At 37.1% G+C, this 20,815-nt stretch overlaps 1 protein-coding gene across 7 annotated transcripts in view; it reads left to right on the top strand.

Annotated features, from left to right (window-relative positions):
* The window catches only part of LOC131434739 (protein furry), a 433,830-nt gene that overhangs the window by 271,317 nt on the left and 141,698 nt on the right, over positions 1 to 20,815 (top strand). For all 7 annotated transcript variants that reach the window (XM_058601810.1, XM_058601816.1, XM_058601814.1 and 4 more), the window contains 2 exons: positions 1,212 to 1,345; positions 1,835 to 1,933. In XM_058601810.1, the coding sequence (XP_058457793.1) occupies positions 1,212 to 1,345; positions 1,835 to 1,933 (233 nt within the window). The remainder of the gene's footprint in view (positions 1 to 1,211; positions 1,346 to 1,834; positions 1,934 to 20,815) is intronic.

The raw sequence follows: 20,815 nt of genomic DNA, 5'->3' as shown, positions 1-20,815 counted from the left end.
AATGACACGATCGGCTTGAAGTCTTTCACACATTCTATAGAAATCCGACAACACCGACACTGACATGCAGACGGCGCTTCGATCGATTAACAGATTAACATCGTTGAGTTTTGGGGCGGTAAATTCACAGTTTCCGCCGCTTGAGCATCTTTAGTTTCGCGGATCAATGTTATTCAATAAATAGCACTCTCACTACTAAACACACACTTGTCACACCTGCACTATCACTCAATATTATTACTTCAACCAAATTTTTAACTATACGTATCAAACAATACATTGAATTTATACTTCTCCGAGAGCAACACAAGGACACCGCATCGCACTCCCAGTGATGCCAACTCTCTACTTCGAAATTAGAAAATTTGGTGAACAAAAGTCAACGAGTTATAAACCGTTGTGTGTTCCATTCTGACTACTATTTCTGATGCTTCCGAAAAAGAGCTTAACTAATAAGTTAGTTCTGAGGAAGTCGGTCTTTTTAACACATATAAAAACACACTCTGAAACTGAAATTTCCTACATTTATCATCCCCTTATTTGGAAACCACAGGTGTCGTGGATTGCTACAACTTTTTCTGCTCGAAAGTGCAATCTTCGGATGGTGTTTAATCGTATTTTCTGCTTGAAAGTTGAGAAAGCTAGAGCATTAGCCATGTTTTTCGTCGAAAAACGCCATAAGTAATTGTAAACTGCTATCTCCAAATATCTTCGAGAGAATCAAGTAACATCCTAACGACCACATACATGTTACTATCTTCACGTACTAATTCTAATGATATATGCAACTCCGGGTTTTGATTCAAAAATCGGTTCCCACAGTAATCTTCTACATGAGATTATCAAAAACATTAGCCATCGTCACCAGTGCCTGTGAGAGCGTATTTCAGAGAAAATTACGTAAATCATCCGAAAATCCGGAATAAATCCGTTTATTTAATTTTTTATTCATCATAATCAACCAGCTTTATGTCTTCAACACGTAGCACACTTAAAGTGCTCAGATAGAACTCGGATAAAACTTCATTTCCATGAAATCGTATCGTTCGGTCGTATTTGAACATTTGATTGCACATAAAAACTTTCTGATGGCTTTTACAGTAATTTTTCTTACTCAATTCCATGTGGGCCTCTTAACACCCCCATCGGTATCTGTTTGTGCTGTAAAAAACCGGTTTTCAAGTGGAAATTTTGTTGTTTCTTTCTTTCAGAAATAACACATCGGTTCCAGACGGCCCGCTCGGAAGTTCGTGCCTTGCTGTTGCAGTGTTTGCTCCCCTGGTTGGAGAACGTAGAACTGGTAGCATCCAGTGTTCCACCAGCGACGCCTCTCTCCTACATCATGGTAAGAACTGACAATCTGACGTAGGTTTTCCTTTGTTGGGTGGTACGGTTTTTACACGCCTTGTGAACGATTATTTCAGCACCAACGTTGAGACGTGAACAAAAAAAATGAATTATGTGTGTTCTGACAAACTGCACAATTTATTATCTTGCCTTGAACAAGAGAACAATACATATTCCACTTATCCATTGTATTTCATTTGTGGCATACATCAGGGCGTCATCACTAATCGTTCGTGGAAAATCAATTCTATCATTAGACTTACAACAAGACACTTCCATTCGATTCAATGCTATCAAATTTCCAACCAGAATTCAAATGTACGATTATTGGATAATGGTTTCGCGTATCCACCCACAAATTTGGTTGAATTATTTCAATATCAATTAATTTTCAATTTCGGCTTAATTCGAGCCTGGTGCCATTGATGGTTTCTTGCGCCATATGAGTAGATAATAACATACTCTGACATGTCTTTCTCTTTTGCAGTACTATCCAGATTCGAGCACACGAGGCAGACGAGAAGGTTCCGGTTCCACTGAAGCCACCGAGATGATTTTGAACAATTTGTTCTACATCACTGCAAAGGTAGGTCCTATTCGTAATCACATAAGTACTCGTTACGGTACACGTGGAATGTCGCTTCGATTTTGGATTCAACTTTTTCCAATCAAGCATCATCGGCATCGTATCATATCAGATCAGTATTTTGCATAATGATTATAAATGCTTGACACATTTTGTACGTATCTGAATTCTTTTGTTAGCGAATATGCGGGTCTTGTAAGATTCATGTCAACAACAAAAAACTTCTAGGATTAACCCCGGTTGTGGAACAAAGCAACCTAAATTTTATATAATCGATTAGTTTACATAATACTTCATTCATATAGCACCACGTTTGGCTAAAATATCGGCTCTTTCATTGCCTGGAATGGAGCTTTGGGCCGGGAACCAGACTATAGTGATTTGATAATTATTATTATTACTTGAAAACTTGAAATTTAGGATTTCCATCGAGCGTAGGTGATCCGGGATTCCACGCACATCGCGTTGCATGGATGTGTCGAAAAGTAAAGTTGAGTCAGGGACATTTAGGAGGCTGTCATGGATAGGAACATATCTTGAAGGGTCGATTTCCTGTGACATATTGTTGAAATATACAGTCATGAATCTTGTTTGAGATTAAAGCTTTCGAAATTATTAAAAACCAGGGGATTCAGTACCTCACATCTTATCAACAGTCGTGATAAAAGCTCCCAAAAAAGATCTTTCAACGGGAGAACTCCCGCCAAAACTTCAAGACTCATTGTATGTGTCGAATGCATGCAGCCTAAGGCGATTCGCAAACAACGATACTGAATTCGTTCAAATTTAATAATATGAGAGTTTGTAGCGGAACGAAAGCAAACGCATCCATATTCCATCACTGAAAGTATCGTTGTCTGATACAATTTTATTAGATCTAGCGGATGAGCACCCCACCAGGATCCTGTTATTGTTCGAAGAAAATTTACTCTTTGTTGGCATTTTGTTATCAGATACTTAATGTGTCCTCTCCACGTGCATCTGGAATCAAACCACACCCCGAGGTATTTGAATGTCAAAACCTGCGCGATTATTCTTTTCATCATATGGAATCTACAGCCCTAATTAACCAGAACCAATATTTCTCACTCTTTCAAATCTATCGTCTTTGTTAGGGAAAGTCAGTGAACCTGCATAGTTGTTTTGATTTTTAGCTGGCAAAATAAGCTGTTAGCTAATACTTGAAATTTCAGTTGTATAGGGTAACGGTATCTCAGCTCGACAATTCATCGCATATACGTATACAAGTTAGTGTGAGGGTTTCAGTCTTAATTCGATCCATTGATTCTAAAGTTAAGATGGAAATGTGTGCATTCGCTTCGAGTTTTCGCATTGCAATAATAGCAGTATTGCACTATTAACGAACTACTTTTTCTGCGGTATTGCTTCTTAGAGTTGAAGCGAAGATATTGTGTTCGGTTTTTTTATTACAATTCGTTGATTGAAACTCGAGCAATCCGCAAAATCACATCACTCTTCTAATGATATAAATATTGGTACCCTATTTGAAAATACATGGTTTCAGCTATTGAAATCGATGTGTACAATTTTTTACAATCAGTAAGAGAAATAATTTTACAAATCGAAACGAAATTGACAGACGAAACGAATTTTTAGTTTGCACTTCTAATGGGTGTTTTTAGTAGGTTAGTGTTTGTTCAATTACTCTATTCTCTGAAAATTGTTTTGACAGCGTAAAGTGACGTCTATACACAGTATTCAATCATCATGAATAGGTTAACTCCAGAACAACGCGATCTGATTGATGTTCTTTTCCTCGGTAATGGAGTTCTCTCATTGCTATCTAACGGATTAATGGGGGCTTCAAAGGTTCTCTATTCATGCCCTCATCCATTGGAATCATCGTTGTGGGGTTTTCCCGTGACAATGGGTTCGTTGTTAGCTGAATACATCGCTAAAAATTGGTTGCAGATGAGGGGTTTCGTAGGTGATTTAATTCTTATTGTGCTCTGAAGTTGCTTGGGAACGATGTAGGCGAAATAACGTTGTCCATGACCGTAAATGACTTTTTGTCATCAAATCGCTTTGTTTTATCTTTCGTCTGTCAATCATAACTTTGGAAGTTCGCTGTTATGTTTCCGATGTACAATAAAGGAAATGAATCGAAAGTGGACAACTACCGTGAAATAACATTTCTAAGCGATGTGCCAAAATTGTTTTGAGATTCCATGACCATCGGCACACAGACAAAAGTTATATACAGATATTTCACCTGCTTTCGACTGGATTAAACACGATATCGCGTTAGGTAAATTAGACTGATTAGGCTTCCGATGTTCTTCGTCGAGATTAATCTTATCTTCTTAGTCTAACTGTTAGGTTGAACCATCATGTTTTCAATTAGTTGCTCGCCTCTTCCGGAATTTCACAAGAAAACATTTGATCTTTCTAATCCAACTAGGAGTTTCCAAGCGACGAAAACTCTCCCGAAACCAATACTATCCAGACAACAGACAGATTGGTTTGCGCCCTTCTTAGTCCAGTACTCTTTTGTGGATTTAAGAATAAAAATCAAAGGTTTTGAGTTCTTATACCAAGTGTGCCCGTTGCGGGAAATACATGTTGCTTGTAGGTGATGCCATATGAAGAAACTCTATTATACCATTTGCCCACTGATGAGAAAAATAATATTTTTGTATGTACAACAGGCGTCAGAGTTAATCTTTAAAAAAATCATTTTTATTTAGGCCAAGTGAATTTCAAAGGTAAGCACATTTGAGGTAAATTTCAAAGATAAGTGAATTCTGCGTTCTGGTCTGGAACGAAACACTATCGACCACATCAATGCACACTGGCATACTGAAAATAAATTATTCAAAAACTTCTCTACCGCATCTCGTGAAACCATTTTTCCACATCTTCATAACTAGTTCATCTTCCCATCAAATGCTGCTCATCAAAAGCGTGAGACATCGATAAATCCGAATAATAGTCTGAAGGGGCTAAGTTTAGGGAATATGACTCATGGGATAAAAGTTCCAAACCGAGTTCGGAAATGATGTTTTTGACAGATTTTGCTGTGTGTAGTCGTACTACAGAATGACTTTCTTCTGCCCGGTCGTTTTTCGTGTAATGGTTGATTCAATTTCATAATTTGCAGTCGGTAGTGATTAGTATCTACAATATCCCTTAGTTCGAGAAGCTCCTAGCACAAGAAACTTTTTTTATCCCATCAAATGCACAGCATCGTTTTCTTTCCGATTAAGTTTAGCAGTAGATGTAGATGGTTGGCCAGGGTCGACTTATTATTACTCAACAATCATTGCAATTCGACATTTCTAAAGCGTTCTTTGTCTTTCAGATTTTTAAATCGTTTAAACGAACGTTCATCGGCGTTTCATCGTGACTGATAGAGCACGTTTCCTGTAAGCTTAAACAGGAATTCGATGGGATTCAATAGTACTTTTTTTTGATGTGGAACACATCTTTATTTGTCGATATAGGGGTGCAAATCAGAAATTCAAGGAAAAACACGTAGAAATGTGGTCAGGTTTCAAACACTTACAGCTCGGTCTATTTTGTATCAATTATTAATATTATTTCATGAAATTATTTATATTTTATATTTCTAAGTTTCGATTTGAATGTATCAAGCCACTTATTTTCAATTATAAATGATTGAAATTTTGATTAGAAGCGAGCAGTGTCCTATTTTATCTGCTAAAAATCTCCGGCATACTGGATTTCCCTGCCATTGACGACGGTTTTGAAGGAGTAAGCGATATATCAAAGGGAAAGTGTCGCTCTGATTGATCAATCCATGCAAAAGCGAAGCTGTTGGAAGCACGCGAATCTATAAATAGAAACGAAATTATAGCTAACGTTTCAGTCCTAAGCGTAGCATGCTAGAGGTAGGTTGTTGCTAGACAGCAAGACAAAAAGTGCCATAAAACGATTTGAAGCTTTAATTGGTATGCTCTGATCTTGTGTCATAAAAGCTCCGATGAAATACCATGTTATGTCGTTTCGCCTGAGAAAATGACAACTACCCCAGGGTAAATTTTCATTGCTTAAGATTAATTTCTATTTTATATAAGATGAACTCGATTGATAATGAGAAAAAGTTTATCGCTTTAACCGAAATCGTAGAATGGTAGAGAAACTTGACGTTATAAAAATAATTGCTTGCATACAAAACTTGAACACAAGCTTGGCGAAGAGAAGCTTAAATATCGAAATCCGTATCGCGAGTATTTACAAAAATATTATTGCATACATTTGGGATATTGATTTAATTTCGTCGGCTACAAAACAAATACAAATCTAAACAAACAGAGTCTAGATTCTGAGTTCACGGTTCGATGTTGGTTTCTAATAAAGATCAATCTAAAAAGACTCTTGTGCAATTGCGGATTCAAAAGTGTGACTATTGATTAAAAACAGTCGATCGTTAGAAATTTTGGTTGCCTTGTTCCACATCAATGGCTCGAACAACCCTATGGGGCCGATCCTTGTAGTTTTTAACAAAAGAATGAATCAATCTTTCCAACAAATACTTTTTACTTGGTAAGAATTTTGACATATTTGCTTCTATAAATGTGTATATATGGACAAAACTTTTTGAAACGTGATGTTACAGCAAAAAATGACACAATATCTTCGACGGTGAATCAATTCCTATTTGCAGAGACATCTCTAGAAAAAATCTCACATTTTAACCGGCACTCCTGGTAAGCACCTGATGAACTTTATCTAGATCCGATTTCCGGTTCCAGAATTACAGGGAAAGTCATATAAACTGAGACGCAAGAACGGATTGATTTAGGGTTTCACTTGAAATATTTGACTGTTTAGAAAAAACGCTTCATTATTGGTCGTTCAATATAAGTTTTGTTTCGCGACTAAATTCGGAATTGGTGTGATCAGTTCATTGGTTTCTGTAACCAAGCACTACTACATAATTTTGAACGATGAATTAAATGGAAACTTTCGGTGTTTATAAAAAGCAACTCTGTTTGACAAACATTCAAACTTTTTCTGATCTCATCGGTGTGAGTAAATTGATATAAGAAGCGTGACCCTTCAAGATTCGGTAGAGAAGTTTTTGAATAATTATTTTTCAGTATGCCAGTATGCATGCAGCAATGTTTGTTGTGCTTAATAATGTTGCATTCAGACCATATTGTAAAATAGATATCTATGAAATGTGCTTGGACTGAATTAACATGTACAGTTTTGTTATAAATAAATAAAGATGAACTCGAACACCTATTATCCATATAAACATACTATTTTCCTCACCAGTGGACAGATGGTATGGTACTAGTTTTTTTTGTATGATATGTTCAACAAAAAGGAAAATGTTAAACTATGCAAGTTAGCACTAGTTAACTAAAAATTGATAAAGAGAGCTTTATTCCCAACACATATTATTAACCCTTAGTAATTCACAGTAAACGCAATTCCGAGAAACTGATAATTTTGCTTTATATTTAGAGCAAGAGCTGCATGCAATAGAGCATTTGTGAAACTAGAAGAAGTCACTAAAGGTCGAGAAATTTGCATTATACCAAAGTCGATGGTACATGTTTGTCTTCGAGTTTTTCGAACTGGCTCCGTATATAACAGAGAACATCATAGCCGGATATTAGGTACAGACTCTAAGATACGACTTCATCCTCTCGACACCCAAACCACAGAATAGAATGAATATTGGTAGAGTAAACGTACCGATATTCAACCTAGCTTTAAATAGTTCGACCACTTAACGTGTCTACGAAACGATTGCTTTTTGACGATTCGTTACTCTGGAAATATCTATTCGAAGGGTTTTGCCTTTCTCTATATAAAGGTAATACGAGGAATAGACCGAGAAATGTATGTGTGTATGTGCGTGCACTTTTCAAAAATAATTTATCGCTCAATTTTCTCAAAGATGACTGATCCGGTTTCAACAAACTTCGTTTGTTCAGCTCGTTTAGAAGTTACTATTGGACCATTGATCAGGTTCGAAGATCAAATGGCTGTCACTTCTGGTTCCGGAGTTATAATGGTATAAGTTACGTAACTGAGAAAACGTGTTGTTTTTAACCGCTCACTTTTCTCAGATATGACTGAACCGATTTTTACAAGTCTATACTCGTTTGAAAGCTATTATTGAAATTTTGATGAAGTTCGAAAATCAAGTGTAAATCAAAATAAGTGACTTAACCGACTATTCTCACATTTTCAACGGCTGAAATTTCTCAAAGAATTTCTATAAAGTCTAAGCGTATTTGAAAGCTAACACTGTTGATCGAATTTGGAAGAGGTAAAGCGAACGTTTTTGGTTCGAGAGATGAAATCTCATATGTGACAAAATTCCCCAGAGATCGACTTCGAAAGACTTAGACTCACAATACTGATGGTCGAGGATAGAATCTTTTAAATGTTTTAATGAGACTAGTCAAACGGCAAAAGAAAGACATTATCACACCATTAGGTGGATTAAGAAGTGTTTTGCCTTCCTCTAAATAAAGTCATTAGAATTGTTGGAAAACCAACTTTTGAACGGAGCCTCGGAGACAAGCTTAGGCTCGTTTGAAAGCTACTATTGGGACATTAATCATGTTCGAAGATCAAATGGCTGTAACTTTCAGTTCCGGTCATAAGTGACGTAATCGACTAACTGAGCTTTTCTCATCGGCTCAAACTTCTCGAAAATAATCAACGATTTTCGATAAGCAAATTGGGAACTCTTGATACGAATGAGAGCGCTTCTATGCTTCTAAGAAGAGATCCTGGAACAAAAAAAAAACACAAATATTTTTATAATAAAATTTTCATTCAACCACGTGTAGCTTGTGCAAATGAGCCGAAATAAAATTTACCTGAAAAAAATTTACGCAGCGTGTTCGTAGTGCATTTATAAAAATCACTCCTAATTTTAAAGAACTTGCTTCTATATCGCGAAAATCCGAACTACTCTCTCGCCAAGTTGGCGGAATTATTGAATGTGACCCAATCAATTGTAACCAACGGGAGCGAGTCATTTCGCCGAAAGTCGTTTCGCCGAATGCCATTTCGCCGAGTCGTTTCACCGAATGCCATTTCGCCGAAAGTCGCTTTTACCGGAAGGGTCATTTCGCCGAATAGGCCATGTCTCCTGTATGTTATGTCTGCTGTATAACTGATGTGGCGCAGCCACATAACCGAAGCCAAGATGGCTCGGCGGCACAAAGCCGCCGAGGCGACGCCAGCTGAATCGGCCGTCGACCCGCCGTCGGAAGCGGCGGCCTCTTGCATACAAACCTGTAACCGTCTCGTTTGCCCGGTCTACTCAAAGCTAGGTTTCTTTTTTTAATTAGGTCCGAACGAGCGGTAGCGATGTCAGACAGCACATGAACCAAACGATGTGGTATGTGGTGGTACCGCATTAGATATTTTTTCATTTTCACTTAATAAACGGAAAACACCACATACATTTGCCTGGTAGATACACCTATGCAATTGCTTTGATGCTTAGTAGCTAATAGTCAACAAGTTTTTTTGGGAACTCCGTTCTGAGGTTCATAAATCAATCTTTATTCAAGAGTACCAGAATCAATCTTTATTCAAGAAGTACAATTTTAGGTCAACAAAACGGGAGTTCCAATTACGATTTTAAGACGATTTCAGGATTCGGCGAAATGGCTTTCGGCGAAATGGAATTCGACGAAATGGCCCATTCGGCGAAATGTCATTCGGCGAAATAACCGTTTCGGCGAAATGGCTTTCGGCGAAACGGCTTTCGGCGAAATGACCCTGATCCGTAACCAACATAATTAGAGAACGTTTGTCGTGAGTCAGGAAGACTACACCGGAACGAAAGCCAACGGTCGCCATAAGTTGTTTATTGTTTCAAGTGCAATCCTTACCTCTCCGTCCGTAATGTCGCGAGCAAGAATAGGATCGTTAACCACGTTTCCACCGGCTTATAAATCGGTGCACTGTCATGGTGAAACAGTAGTTTTCTTTACGACATAAGAGGTCGTTTTTCCTTGATTTTCGCATTTAAAGGATTTAACAATGCTATGCGGTATTCGCAATGGATTTTTTTTTTCTAAAGACAATCGATGAAGGTTGAACCATGTGCATTCCAAAATCCTGAAACCATAACCTGTCTAGCGGATTACTGTGCCTTCGGACGTGGTTCACCGGCTTCAGTCCACTCAGATGATGATGGATTTTTGATCCGGAGTGAAGTGATAGATCCATGTTTCAGTCATGGTCACATATCGACTAAAAAACAAATCTGATTTATTGCTTATAAACATGGCCAAATACTGTTCTTAATCATCAACACGTTGTTGTTTTTTATTGACTGTGAGATAACCCACTTTGAAAAGAGCTTTCTCATAGTCAAATGTTCATGAATAATTCTGAACACATTGCTTTCTGATATCTTTTCGACCTCAGCTGTCTTACGCAATTTCACTTTACGATTTGATATAACTCATTTGTAAACTTTTTTTCACAATTTCTGGACGTTTAAGTTCTTCCACCTCAATTGGACGACCAGAATGTTCACCGTTATCGGTTCAAATTCAACAAACCAATAACAAATGGTTCTTCTCGATAAAGGAGAGTCCGGATAATACTTTGTAAGCCATTGCTGAGCTTGTACAGTTTTTTTTTCATCAAGAATTAATGATAAATTAACACACGAAATCGTTTTGAATCTATTGTTTTGAAGATAATAGAAGCTGCTTCATATAAATTGCTGTCATTCTGGCTAATCGAAATGTCATATAATTTCACATGTAGTCTTTTAAAAGTTGGTATTTCATATACGTCATATAGATTTGACAATGATAGCGCCATCTGTGTGTCAGTTAAACGGCAGTTTGGTTGCGTGGTACAGGATGATGAAACCAACGTCAAGGTACACTTACAACAGCTTCCTGGACACGAAAATTGAACGAAAACTGGTAGAGAAAGGTCGGTAGAGATGCATGAACGCATAAAGCTGTCGAAATTCGTACAGAATTATCTCGTTCGGCAGGTCATCTGTTCCTGTGGTTTGAAGAGCGACATTTGCATCGCACAACCACTAATTAGGTAGTGGTATTATTTCGCAGAGTAGACATATAACATACTAATATAGATTACAACACACTGCGTCCATCGTATTCAGGACAATCATTGATACAGTATTGTTTCAATCATATAATAGGATGAATTTAGTTATAGTTACCCTACTAAACATTGCTATGCTTAACATGTTGTGATCCGGCCTATCGTCCTACTACTAACTGTTCTCTCTTGTTCGATTCAGTACTTGAACATAGTTATAGTTTGGTAAGGGACTTTTCAATTTCAAATAAAACTATCACATTACATTCCAATAAACTCGATCATAATACTCTGTTCACAATGAAGAAAGCAAATCAGTACCACTAACATATTTGTTGTGTCTTGTCTTATAAACTAAGTTTATCTGTCCATTTCACTACAAGTAATAGAATCGTCCTACGTTACATCTTATCTGCACCAGACCATCAGAGAAGAAGCATCCTTTTCGTAAGTAAAACTCGAAACCAGCACAACGATGGTTCGACTCGGTCGGATGAAATTGATGGTCGGTGATTTGCACAATTTCCCGGTGGCGTCATTTCACAAATCGCTGTCTGTTAGCACCGATCACCGCAACCTTGAGAATGCGGACAGGCGAGCTTCTCGAAAAGTTCCATCATTTAAAATTTCAACGTGCTATCAAGATACATAATCGCTACAAACTTCAACTTCTTGAGTACTATCATGATCAGATGTAAAAAAACTTTTATTTTCGGTATACAAGGCAACTAATTAATGTTACGAATTATTCAAGCACAACATTTCGTGATGTACTGCGATTGTTATTACGTCATCATTCTGTGTTATGTAACTGCAATCGGTGCTTCGACGAGCTCGTTTAGAGCGTGTATATGAAATGCTTTTAAATATTCCGTGAAAATTAACACTGGCAGACGCACCATAATTAGCCGTGATAACATTTTTTTCGTACAACTGTGAAGAAAAAGGGAATTAAAAAAATTAATAGTCACCCATGTTTCCAAACATGGTTGAAAACTATCATCGATTTTGCAATGGGTTTCATCATTTGGGTTTCAAAGAATTTCGTTAAACTTACATGGTTTGAAAACTCTTCATTGTGTACTAGTTCGATTTACACTGGAGCTATTGTAACGTTAACTAATAATAAAGGCTGTCCCAGAAAGTATGGACGCAACCAAAAAGCGCTGCCATTTTGCAATGTTTCAGAATCTGTCAATTTTTATGGCTGCGTCCTCACTCTTCTCTAACCACTTGTACAGTTGTTTAATCGTTTTCATTAGTTTGTTTCGAAATGCATGGACTTTCAGCAGAACAACGTCGAAAAATTGTGTACAAATGGTGCACAGAACGCGGACTGTCACTGAGAAAAATAGCAAAAATGGAAGGAGTAAGTGAAAAAGCAGTGCGAAATGCAATCAGGAAGTTCGGTGAGGATAACACCTTTGAGGAAAAACCGAAAAGGGTCGAAAAAAAGGTCCTGCTAACCCTCAGTTGGATAAACGTATACTGAATGCGTTCGAGCAAAAGAAGGAGGTTTCAGTTCGGGATGTGACCAAAAAAGTGGGCACTTCGAAGTCAAATGTTCTTCGTGCTAAAGAACGTTTGAATCTTCGAACCTATAAGAAGCAGAATCAACCAAAACGTAGTCCGAAACAAGTGGCATCGATCAGGCCGAGGGTTCGAAAGCTGTACAATACGATTCTTGCTAGAAACTTGAACTGCATAATCATGGACGACGAAACCTACGTGAAACTCGATTACAAATCCTTGCCGGGACCACAATATTATACGGTGCGAGAAGGGCAAGTGTTAATCCAGTCCGAGGAATCGATTGAAGTCGAAAAATTTGGTAAGAAAGCTATGGTCTGGCAAACAATTTGTAGCTGCGATAAGATTTCGAAACCCTTCATCTCCACTTTTTCAATGAACAGCGAAATATACATCAAGGAATGTCTTCTACTCATGATTCGAAACCACAAGGATCCTGTTGTCTTCTGGCTAGATCTTGCTTCTTACCACTACTCGAAATCAACAGTAGAATAGTATACTATCAAAAATGTCACTTTCGTCCCAAAATACATGAATCCACCAATTTGCTCACAACTTCGACCAATTGAGGAATTTTGGGCATTAACGAAGGCACATCTTAGGAAACATGTCTCGGCAGCCGAAACCATTCAACAGTTCGGAAAGATTGGAAAAAAGTGTCAAAACTTTTCGCCAAGAAGTCTGTACGGAATTTAATGAGGAACGTTCGCAAGAAGGTGCGCCAGCTAGTCTACAATGGCTAAGTAGCAAATGTTGAGAATAATATTATGTTGATGTTGTCTAATATTATCAGTGTATCGAATAAAATTTGAATATCCAAAATTTGTGAATTATTTACAGCGAAATCAAAGTGCGTCCGTCTGGAACAGTCTTTAAAATCGACATTGATAGGTCAGATCGGAACTATTCAGCGAAAATTCGTCAGATTGGAGAAATGTATAGTATTGAGCTGTATCTACTTTCTTTCGTAGAAATGTCTGCGAAACTGTTTTCATGGTTTGACAAAATGACGTCTCGACTGTAGAGATGATTGGGTCGGGTTCGGTAAAAAAAAATAATCGGTACGGGTCGGGTACGGGTGACTATTTTCAATTTTTAAACGGGTGAGTGGTTCAAATTGAAAAGATATCATTTATATTCGGTCGGACTCAAACACGGAACCCGACGGGCTCCGGTCAGGTCCAGGTTAAAGATTTATATTTTTTCGCGTTTCGCCCTCGGCTCATCAGTGCTTAACCCATTGTAACCCAGGGGTTCTCAAACTTGAACCAAATGAGCAGATATCATTAATTCCATCAAATATTGGGTTGAGGATGTTGGGAAATGCCTAATTCGGTTTTTAGCGGATTGTTATTGATAATATAATTAATGTATACATTCAAGCTGCAATACACAACTTCATTTGTTTCCACTTCTTCAATTTTTGGAAAATGGATTAGCTATTTGTATTTGTATGTTATTTGGGATATTTGTACGATTTGTCGGGAGTATCGTAAGCTCATTCTATATTTTTTCCAATGTTTAATAAGTTTTGGAGGTATTCATACTTCCTTTTCTAAACTAGCGTTCTACTCCATATTCACGTGTTTATCAAATCCTAAATGGTCCCTATTCTTATCGCTATAAAAAGGATTTGATTTTCTTATGGCAAGAGATTTTCGATAGACTTATCAGAAAATTCTGTTTCTCGAGTTTATTGGTTAACGATTTGTTTTGGAAAAAAATTTGCTGTATTATCCCACCTTCAGATATATAATATAATAATATAATACGTTCAAATATTAACAACAAGGTTTTATTGTTTAACATATATTTTTGGAATTCCACTACTGAGATAACTAATTTTAATATTTGGCAATGGTTTCGAACATAAGATTCACACGAATATGTTTTTCCTTGGTGTGAACTTTGCAAGATTAAAATATAAATAAAACGTTGACACTTGAGGATAATTTTAATATACAAAAAAAAATAGAAGTGTGAACTATCAATTAGTGCTATAGTAAAGCTGTTAGGTATTAAACTTCTAAAGTAAACATTTATTAAAATATAGGAAGTTTTGCGTAAGATGTATCATACGCTAGGACATAATGGGTTAAAGCCGTTTAAATTGAACCGCAATCTCGGCCCTAGCAGTCCATAGAAATAGAAATAGAAACAAAATATGTGCTTTTTGTACAAACCAACAAAACCCCTGAATGTTCACATTCTGCGACAGCCAGTAATAAGCCGTCACCCGTTTACGCCTAAGACATCAGAAATAATATTGCCATCTGTGCAATACTATTTAAGGGTTAAAGTTAAATAGTGCATATTTTGCGTCTGCTTAGCGGCTTAAATTGGGCGCGAGATGGCAGTTCAATTTGAACTGCTTTGAGCATTGATGAGCCGAAGGCGAAAAGCGAAGAAATAGAAACAAAATGTACATATTTTGTTTCTATTTCTTTTTTCACAAACCCCTAAATGTTTAAGATTTATATATTTTGTCGGGTATGGGTCGGGTTCGTAAAAAAAAATAAGAATTTGTGCCTGGATGCGGATTTGACGATTTTCTCTTTCTAAATTAAAAATGTGTGGGCCTCAAGTATAAATATATATTTCGCCTGAAAGGGTTATTTCGCCGAATGACATTTCGCTGAATGGGTCACTTCGCCGAATGCCATTTCGCCGAAAGGGTCATTTCGCCGTGTTCTGAAATCGTAAGTAGAATTGATTTAAAATAAAGACAAATGAAAGATGATAGCGTTAACGCACGTTTTGTTGACCTACAATTGTACTTCTTGAATAAAGATTGATTCTTGTACTCTTGAATAAAGATTGATTCATGAACCTCAGAACGGAGTTCCCAAGAAAACTTGTTGACTATTAGCTACTAAGCATCAAAGGAATTGCATAGGTGTATCTACCAGGCTAATGTATGTGGTATTTTCCGTTTATTAAGTGGAAATGAAAAAATATCTAATGCGGGTACGCCACCGGGTTCGTTCATCAAAAAAATAGGAAGCACGGCTCATCGACGACAACCATATTCTACCATACAATTAAACAACACGAAAAAAATACAGTTTTTTTTGTAGATTTAGATACTCAGTACAGGCAAATTTCGCCTAATCCTTTGGGTATATGTTATTTTAATGGATTTAAAAAGAATTGAATTGTGGAATTTGTGTTAGTTGTTCGCTTTTAAAAAAATAAATGCCCATCAGAATGGTCTATCTCTCTCAAAATGAATGAAATTAAAGAAAAAAATCTATCACAATTGTTTAACATGAATTCTTATCACCATCGTAAAAATATATAAAAGTAATCGAAAACTACGATTTTTGCACATATCTTTAAATTCAAAGCGAATTTCGATTTTTTTAAATTTCATTCATTAGACCATTCTGATGGTCATAAATTTTTAACATCGGACAAAGCTTTTGTAAGACTTTGTTTCCCTTGATATTCTGCGTGTTAATAGAGTTCACTAGACTAACAGCATAGATGTCGTCTCCGTTAGGCAAATTCAGTAAGCCAGCATAGTGTTTTAGATTTTTAGCAGGAAAAATAGGACACTGCTAGCTATTAATCAAAATTTATGATACGTAATTGAAAATACGTAACTTCAAACATTCAAATTAATACGTAGAAATATTTCCAACCAGTTGGTGAAATAATATTATTGATTGAAACTAAACTAACTGAGCAGTAAGTGTTCAAAAGCTGACCACATTGTATTTACTCTAGAATTTATTATTTGCACACCTATATAGAAAATAAATTATGTTCCACATTAAAAATAACGCCAATTTGCTAGTTGATGGCTAATCGAACCGGTTCTGGCTATAACTATCCCCAGTTTCCGGTTCCGTAAGTACCGAAAACTGTAGTAAGATATTTCAAAACGGAGCTCGCTTCGATTTCTCAAAGATGGTTGAACCGATTTTTATAAACATAGATTCAAATGAAGGGTGTTGTTATGGTCCCATGAAGTGTTGAATTTTGTATGTATCCGACAGCCCCTTGAAATGTCGATATAGAAGAAAAGTAGATAAAAAAGATGCTATTTGCATCAGAAATTATTTGCGTAAGCAACTAATAGCCATTGGGAAGCAACATTTTCGATCCTCCCAATGCTACATTTTGTTTTAATAATCGTTATAAATCTATAAAACAAAATTTGAAATCGAAGCATACTGCTGAATCGAAGATGGGGCATAATGAACGTAAATTGACGTAAAGTCTCCTATATATTACAGCAGAAATTCATCAAAATACTAAAATTTAAAAATGTTTGTAGAAGAGTTTCGAAGATTTCTGTTGCTTAATACTGCTACATTTATAGGCTACATTTGAATTTTGAGGTAGTGAAAATCTATTTAACCATATGTGAGAAAGTTAAGTGAGCTCCATTTTATCCCATTTTATTACTATTGTCGGTACTTCTGGAATCGAAAGCTGGATATCGGCATAGTGACATTCGGCTTATTTCACCATAAACTAATATGACCTACAATTTTTTTTACGATTTGAATTTTGGAAAAAGAAAGTATCGGTAGACTGACTTGGACAAAATTCAGAAAATCATGTATGGGACTATCAATCATTTATTTCGTTACAGACTATCATAATCTGCAAACTAGAGAAATTTACTAGCAAATTTAAAAAATTCGTAACTTATGCAAAAATGTTCTTGAAATTGAAATGTTTGCACTAAGTACCCTACATCCGAAATCAGGGATTTGATCCGAATGAAAATTGAGATATTCTTATGGCATCTTAAGCAATTTGATTTTAATCCAAGTTTGTGGAAATCGGTTCAGCTATCTCCAAAAAAGTGATTTATACTTTATTTTCACATTTTTGGTGCATATCACCCTGTAATTCAGAAACCGGAAGCCGGATGCAAATGAAATTCAGAAACTTTGAATGACCTTATATTTAATTCTAGGTTTGTGAAAATCATATGTATACACAATCAATCACATATACACACATACATTTATAAGGAGTGTATCGAAAAGTAGTTAGCAACATTGATTATTGAACAAAAAAGCGAAAAAAAACATATTTTGACATCAGTTTTCGATATATTGTAGAAAAATTACATTTTTATGCATTTCATTGATTATATTGAAGAAAATCCTAGTTTCTGTGAAACGCTCGCACTTTGGACTTGACATTCTTCATTAAATTCTGCACAGTTACTTTTGTGACTTTCCTGGTGGCAGCTGTCCTGCATGTTTTGGGACACTGTACCTTCCTTCCGAAAGTGCCGCTTGACAATTGCCCAATACTTTTCAATTGGCTGAAGATCCGGGCAGTTCGGTGGGTTGATGTTCTTTTCCACGAATTGTACTGTAGAACGGAGTTGACGTAGTGGGCTGAAGCCAAATCCGGCCAGAAGAGAGGAGGAGCCGTATGCTTTCTGTACAGTGGCAGCATTCTCTTCTTCAAACATTCGTACACCTTGGCGTTAATTGTGCCCTTCGTGAAGAAAATCGACGACCGCAAACCACAGGCAGTGTTGGTGATTGCCGAAAATTTGACAGAAGCTGCTATATTGCTCTCTATATTGTATACAACATTTTCAATGCGGTAGAAGATGCTATAAGAACTCGAGTCATTCAATGCATGAACCGCGAGAGAATTTTTCTACATTTCTTCGCTCCACTTTATACTCTGAGTATTTCACGGCCCTTGAAAAAAAAATACAGTCTGATAATGATCGTTGCTGTGTGGAATTTCCCAAGAGATGATCGCAAGTTGACAATTATCGCAGAAAATCGAATCGATGGTTGAACTTGATGTTTCTCATACTAGGTTGCAATATTTCAAAACCCTTGTGTGGAGCATTCACATACATTTTCATAGACACAACTTATACAAAGGTTATATGCACATAGTTAGAATAAGCGGCAATAGTAAAATGATTCTATCGCAATTATCCACTGCCCATACAGAATCAGATCGCGAAACGAGAATTAGCGACCGTTTGTTGCTTCAGAGAGGATCTCCACAGCAGCGTGCTAACCTTTGATTCTCAGAAATGTCATCGAGAGAAATTCACTCTCGCACTGGTGTCTATTCTATGTTAAATGAGCCATGCCGGGTGTTTGTTGTTGCGATGTTTTCCATTTCTCTTTGATGGCACTGATTCAATCGTGTGAAGAGTGAAGATTGAACGTTCTTTGATACGATAAAAGCCATCATTGACCACAGGTACAAATTGCTTGCCAAACCAACACCTTCTGCCCAAACTTTTCCATCGCCACCGTGGTGTCAGCGTCGTCCAGGTCCTGGTACACCGATTTCATATAATATTGCGCTCTGGGCAGGGCTCGAGAGTCTTCCTTGGCGTAGGTTTCGTCGTCGATCAGGATGCATCCGTCTTTATTCTGTTGAATCCGGTTATACAGTTTTCGCGCTCTTGTTTTGGCCTTTGTACCAGGGACTTTTTCGGCACCTTCTGTTTCTTTTACGTTTTTAGGGAGTTCCCAACTTTGACTTCCATTTACGGCCAACCCAAGGCACACAAACCCAATCTGCCTCTACGTCCTGTTGTTCCTAACATAACCGCCCCAACATACAACTTAGCGAAGTACATAGCAGTGATTGCCGATAGTTTTGAATTTTCGAAGTATATAAACATGATAACAATACCAAAAGACTATATTTTGGTTTCGTTCGACGTAGTATCGCTTTTCACGAACATTCCAAAGAACTTAGTCATCAACAACATAATCATGAACTGGCCTAGCATCAAAACAGCAACAAATATTAACTTGGATTTGTTCATAGAGATGGTTGAATTCTGTCTTAACAACATTATTTCCGCTTCCGAGACAAATTTTATCTACAGACGTTTGGAACCGCCATGGGTAGTCCGCTATCACCAATATTAGCTGACATTGTCATGGAAAACTTCATCGAAACAGTGATTAAAAATGTACCGTTTAAAATACCGGTGCTCCGCAAATATGTTGACGATTTAATTCTATCGTTACCTCACGATCAAGTCCAATACACATTACAAAAATTCAACAGCTATATTAAACACATCCAATTTACCGTAGAAGTAGAATTAGAACAAAAACTACCCTTTCTGGACACTTTAATAATATGAAATGAAAATCAAACCATAAGCACACAGTGGTATTCAAAACCTATTGCATCTGGAAGATTGTTGAACTATCACTCGTTTCATCCAATGACAATGAAAATCAATGTAGCCTTAAATCTCATAAAACGAATTACCGCTTTAACTACAAACAAATCAGCAGATCAACAAAAACATATCATATACCAACATCTGAAGCAAAATGATTATCCATCATCACTCGTAAACAGGCTTATCAACAATTTTCACACAAAGCAGCCTCACAATAACACACAACCATCAAATTTAGTTGCTAAAGCACAGACCGATATAACCCAGGAGACAGAACCCAAAATCACCGATAAAACCACTATGCAACAACAAAACCACTATGCAACAACAAATTCAATATAGATCCTTACCATTCATACCCATTCCCAGCAAACAAATTACAAAAGCACTAAAACCGGACTTCCCAACAATAAAACTGAGCCATAGACCGATTAAAACAACACGATCTCTACTCCGACCGATTAAAGATCCTGTTGATCAATTTAAACAATCCAACGTCATCTATAGCATTCCCTGTAATGACTGTGAAAATACATACATTGGAATGACAATCAATCAACTGAAAACCAGACTCAGTGGTCATCGATCCAACATTAATCAATTTTTTCATTGCCGTTTCAACCTTCCGAGCGAACGGACGTGCTTTGTGTTTACTGCGAAAAAAACCAGTGCCGTGTGTGATAACGTGACCGGACGATCAAAACTAGATTATATCGCTATTGTGTAATAGACAATAGTGCTTTTTTCTGTGAGAGGTTTTTTGTACATTATACACTGAAGCAGTGCATTGTTGTGAGCGGACGATCGAAACAGTACCGTTAGCCGGTGATTGTTTGATCGATCAAGGCCAGATTTCAGTGGCCATTGTGATTATACTGTGCGGATTATAAGTGAGTGTGCTTTTTCCTCTCGGAGGTTTTTTGCACACCCTCGAAGCGGCGATACGCCGATCGACGAGGGCTTGGCCTTGGTGGCCCCCGTTGGATTAAAAGTTAAGTACTATTATTTTGTATATTTTTTTTTTCTTCTTCATTCGACCGTTCATTCCCCCCCCCCCCCTCCGAATCATTTATTTCTGCGCGGAGGTAGCTCCGCGACATGTCAAATTCGAATCCCGACCCCTCCGTTCTCGATGATCAGATGGA

This window comes from Malaya genurostris, chromosome 3, assembly GCF_030247185.1.
Source record: "Malaya genurostris strain Urasoe2022 chromosome 3, Malgen_1.1, whole genome shotgun sequence".
NCBI lineage: Eukaryota > Metazoa > Arthropoda > Insecta > Diptera > Culicidae > Malaya > Malaya genurostris.
This window is presented reverse-complemented; position numbering and strand designations above follow the sequence as displayed.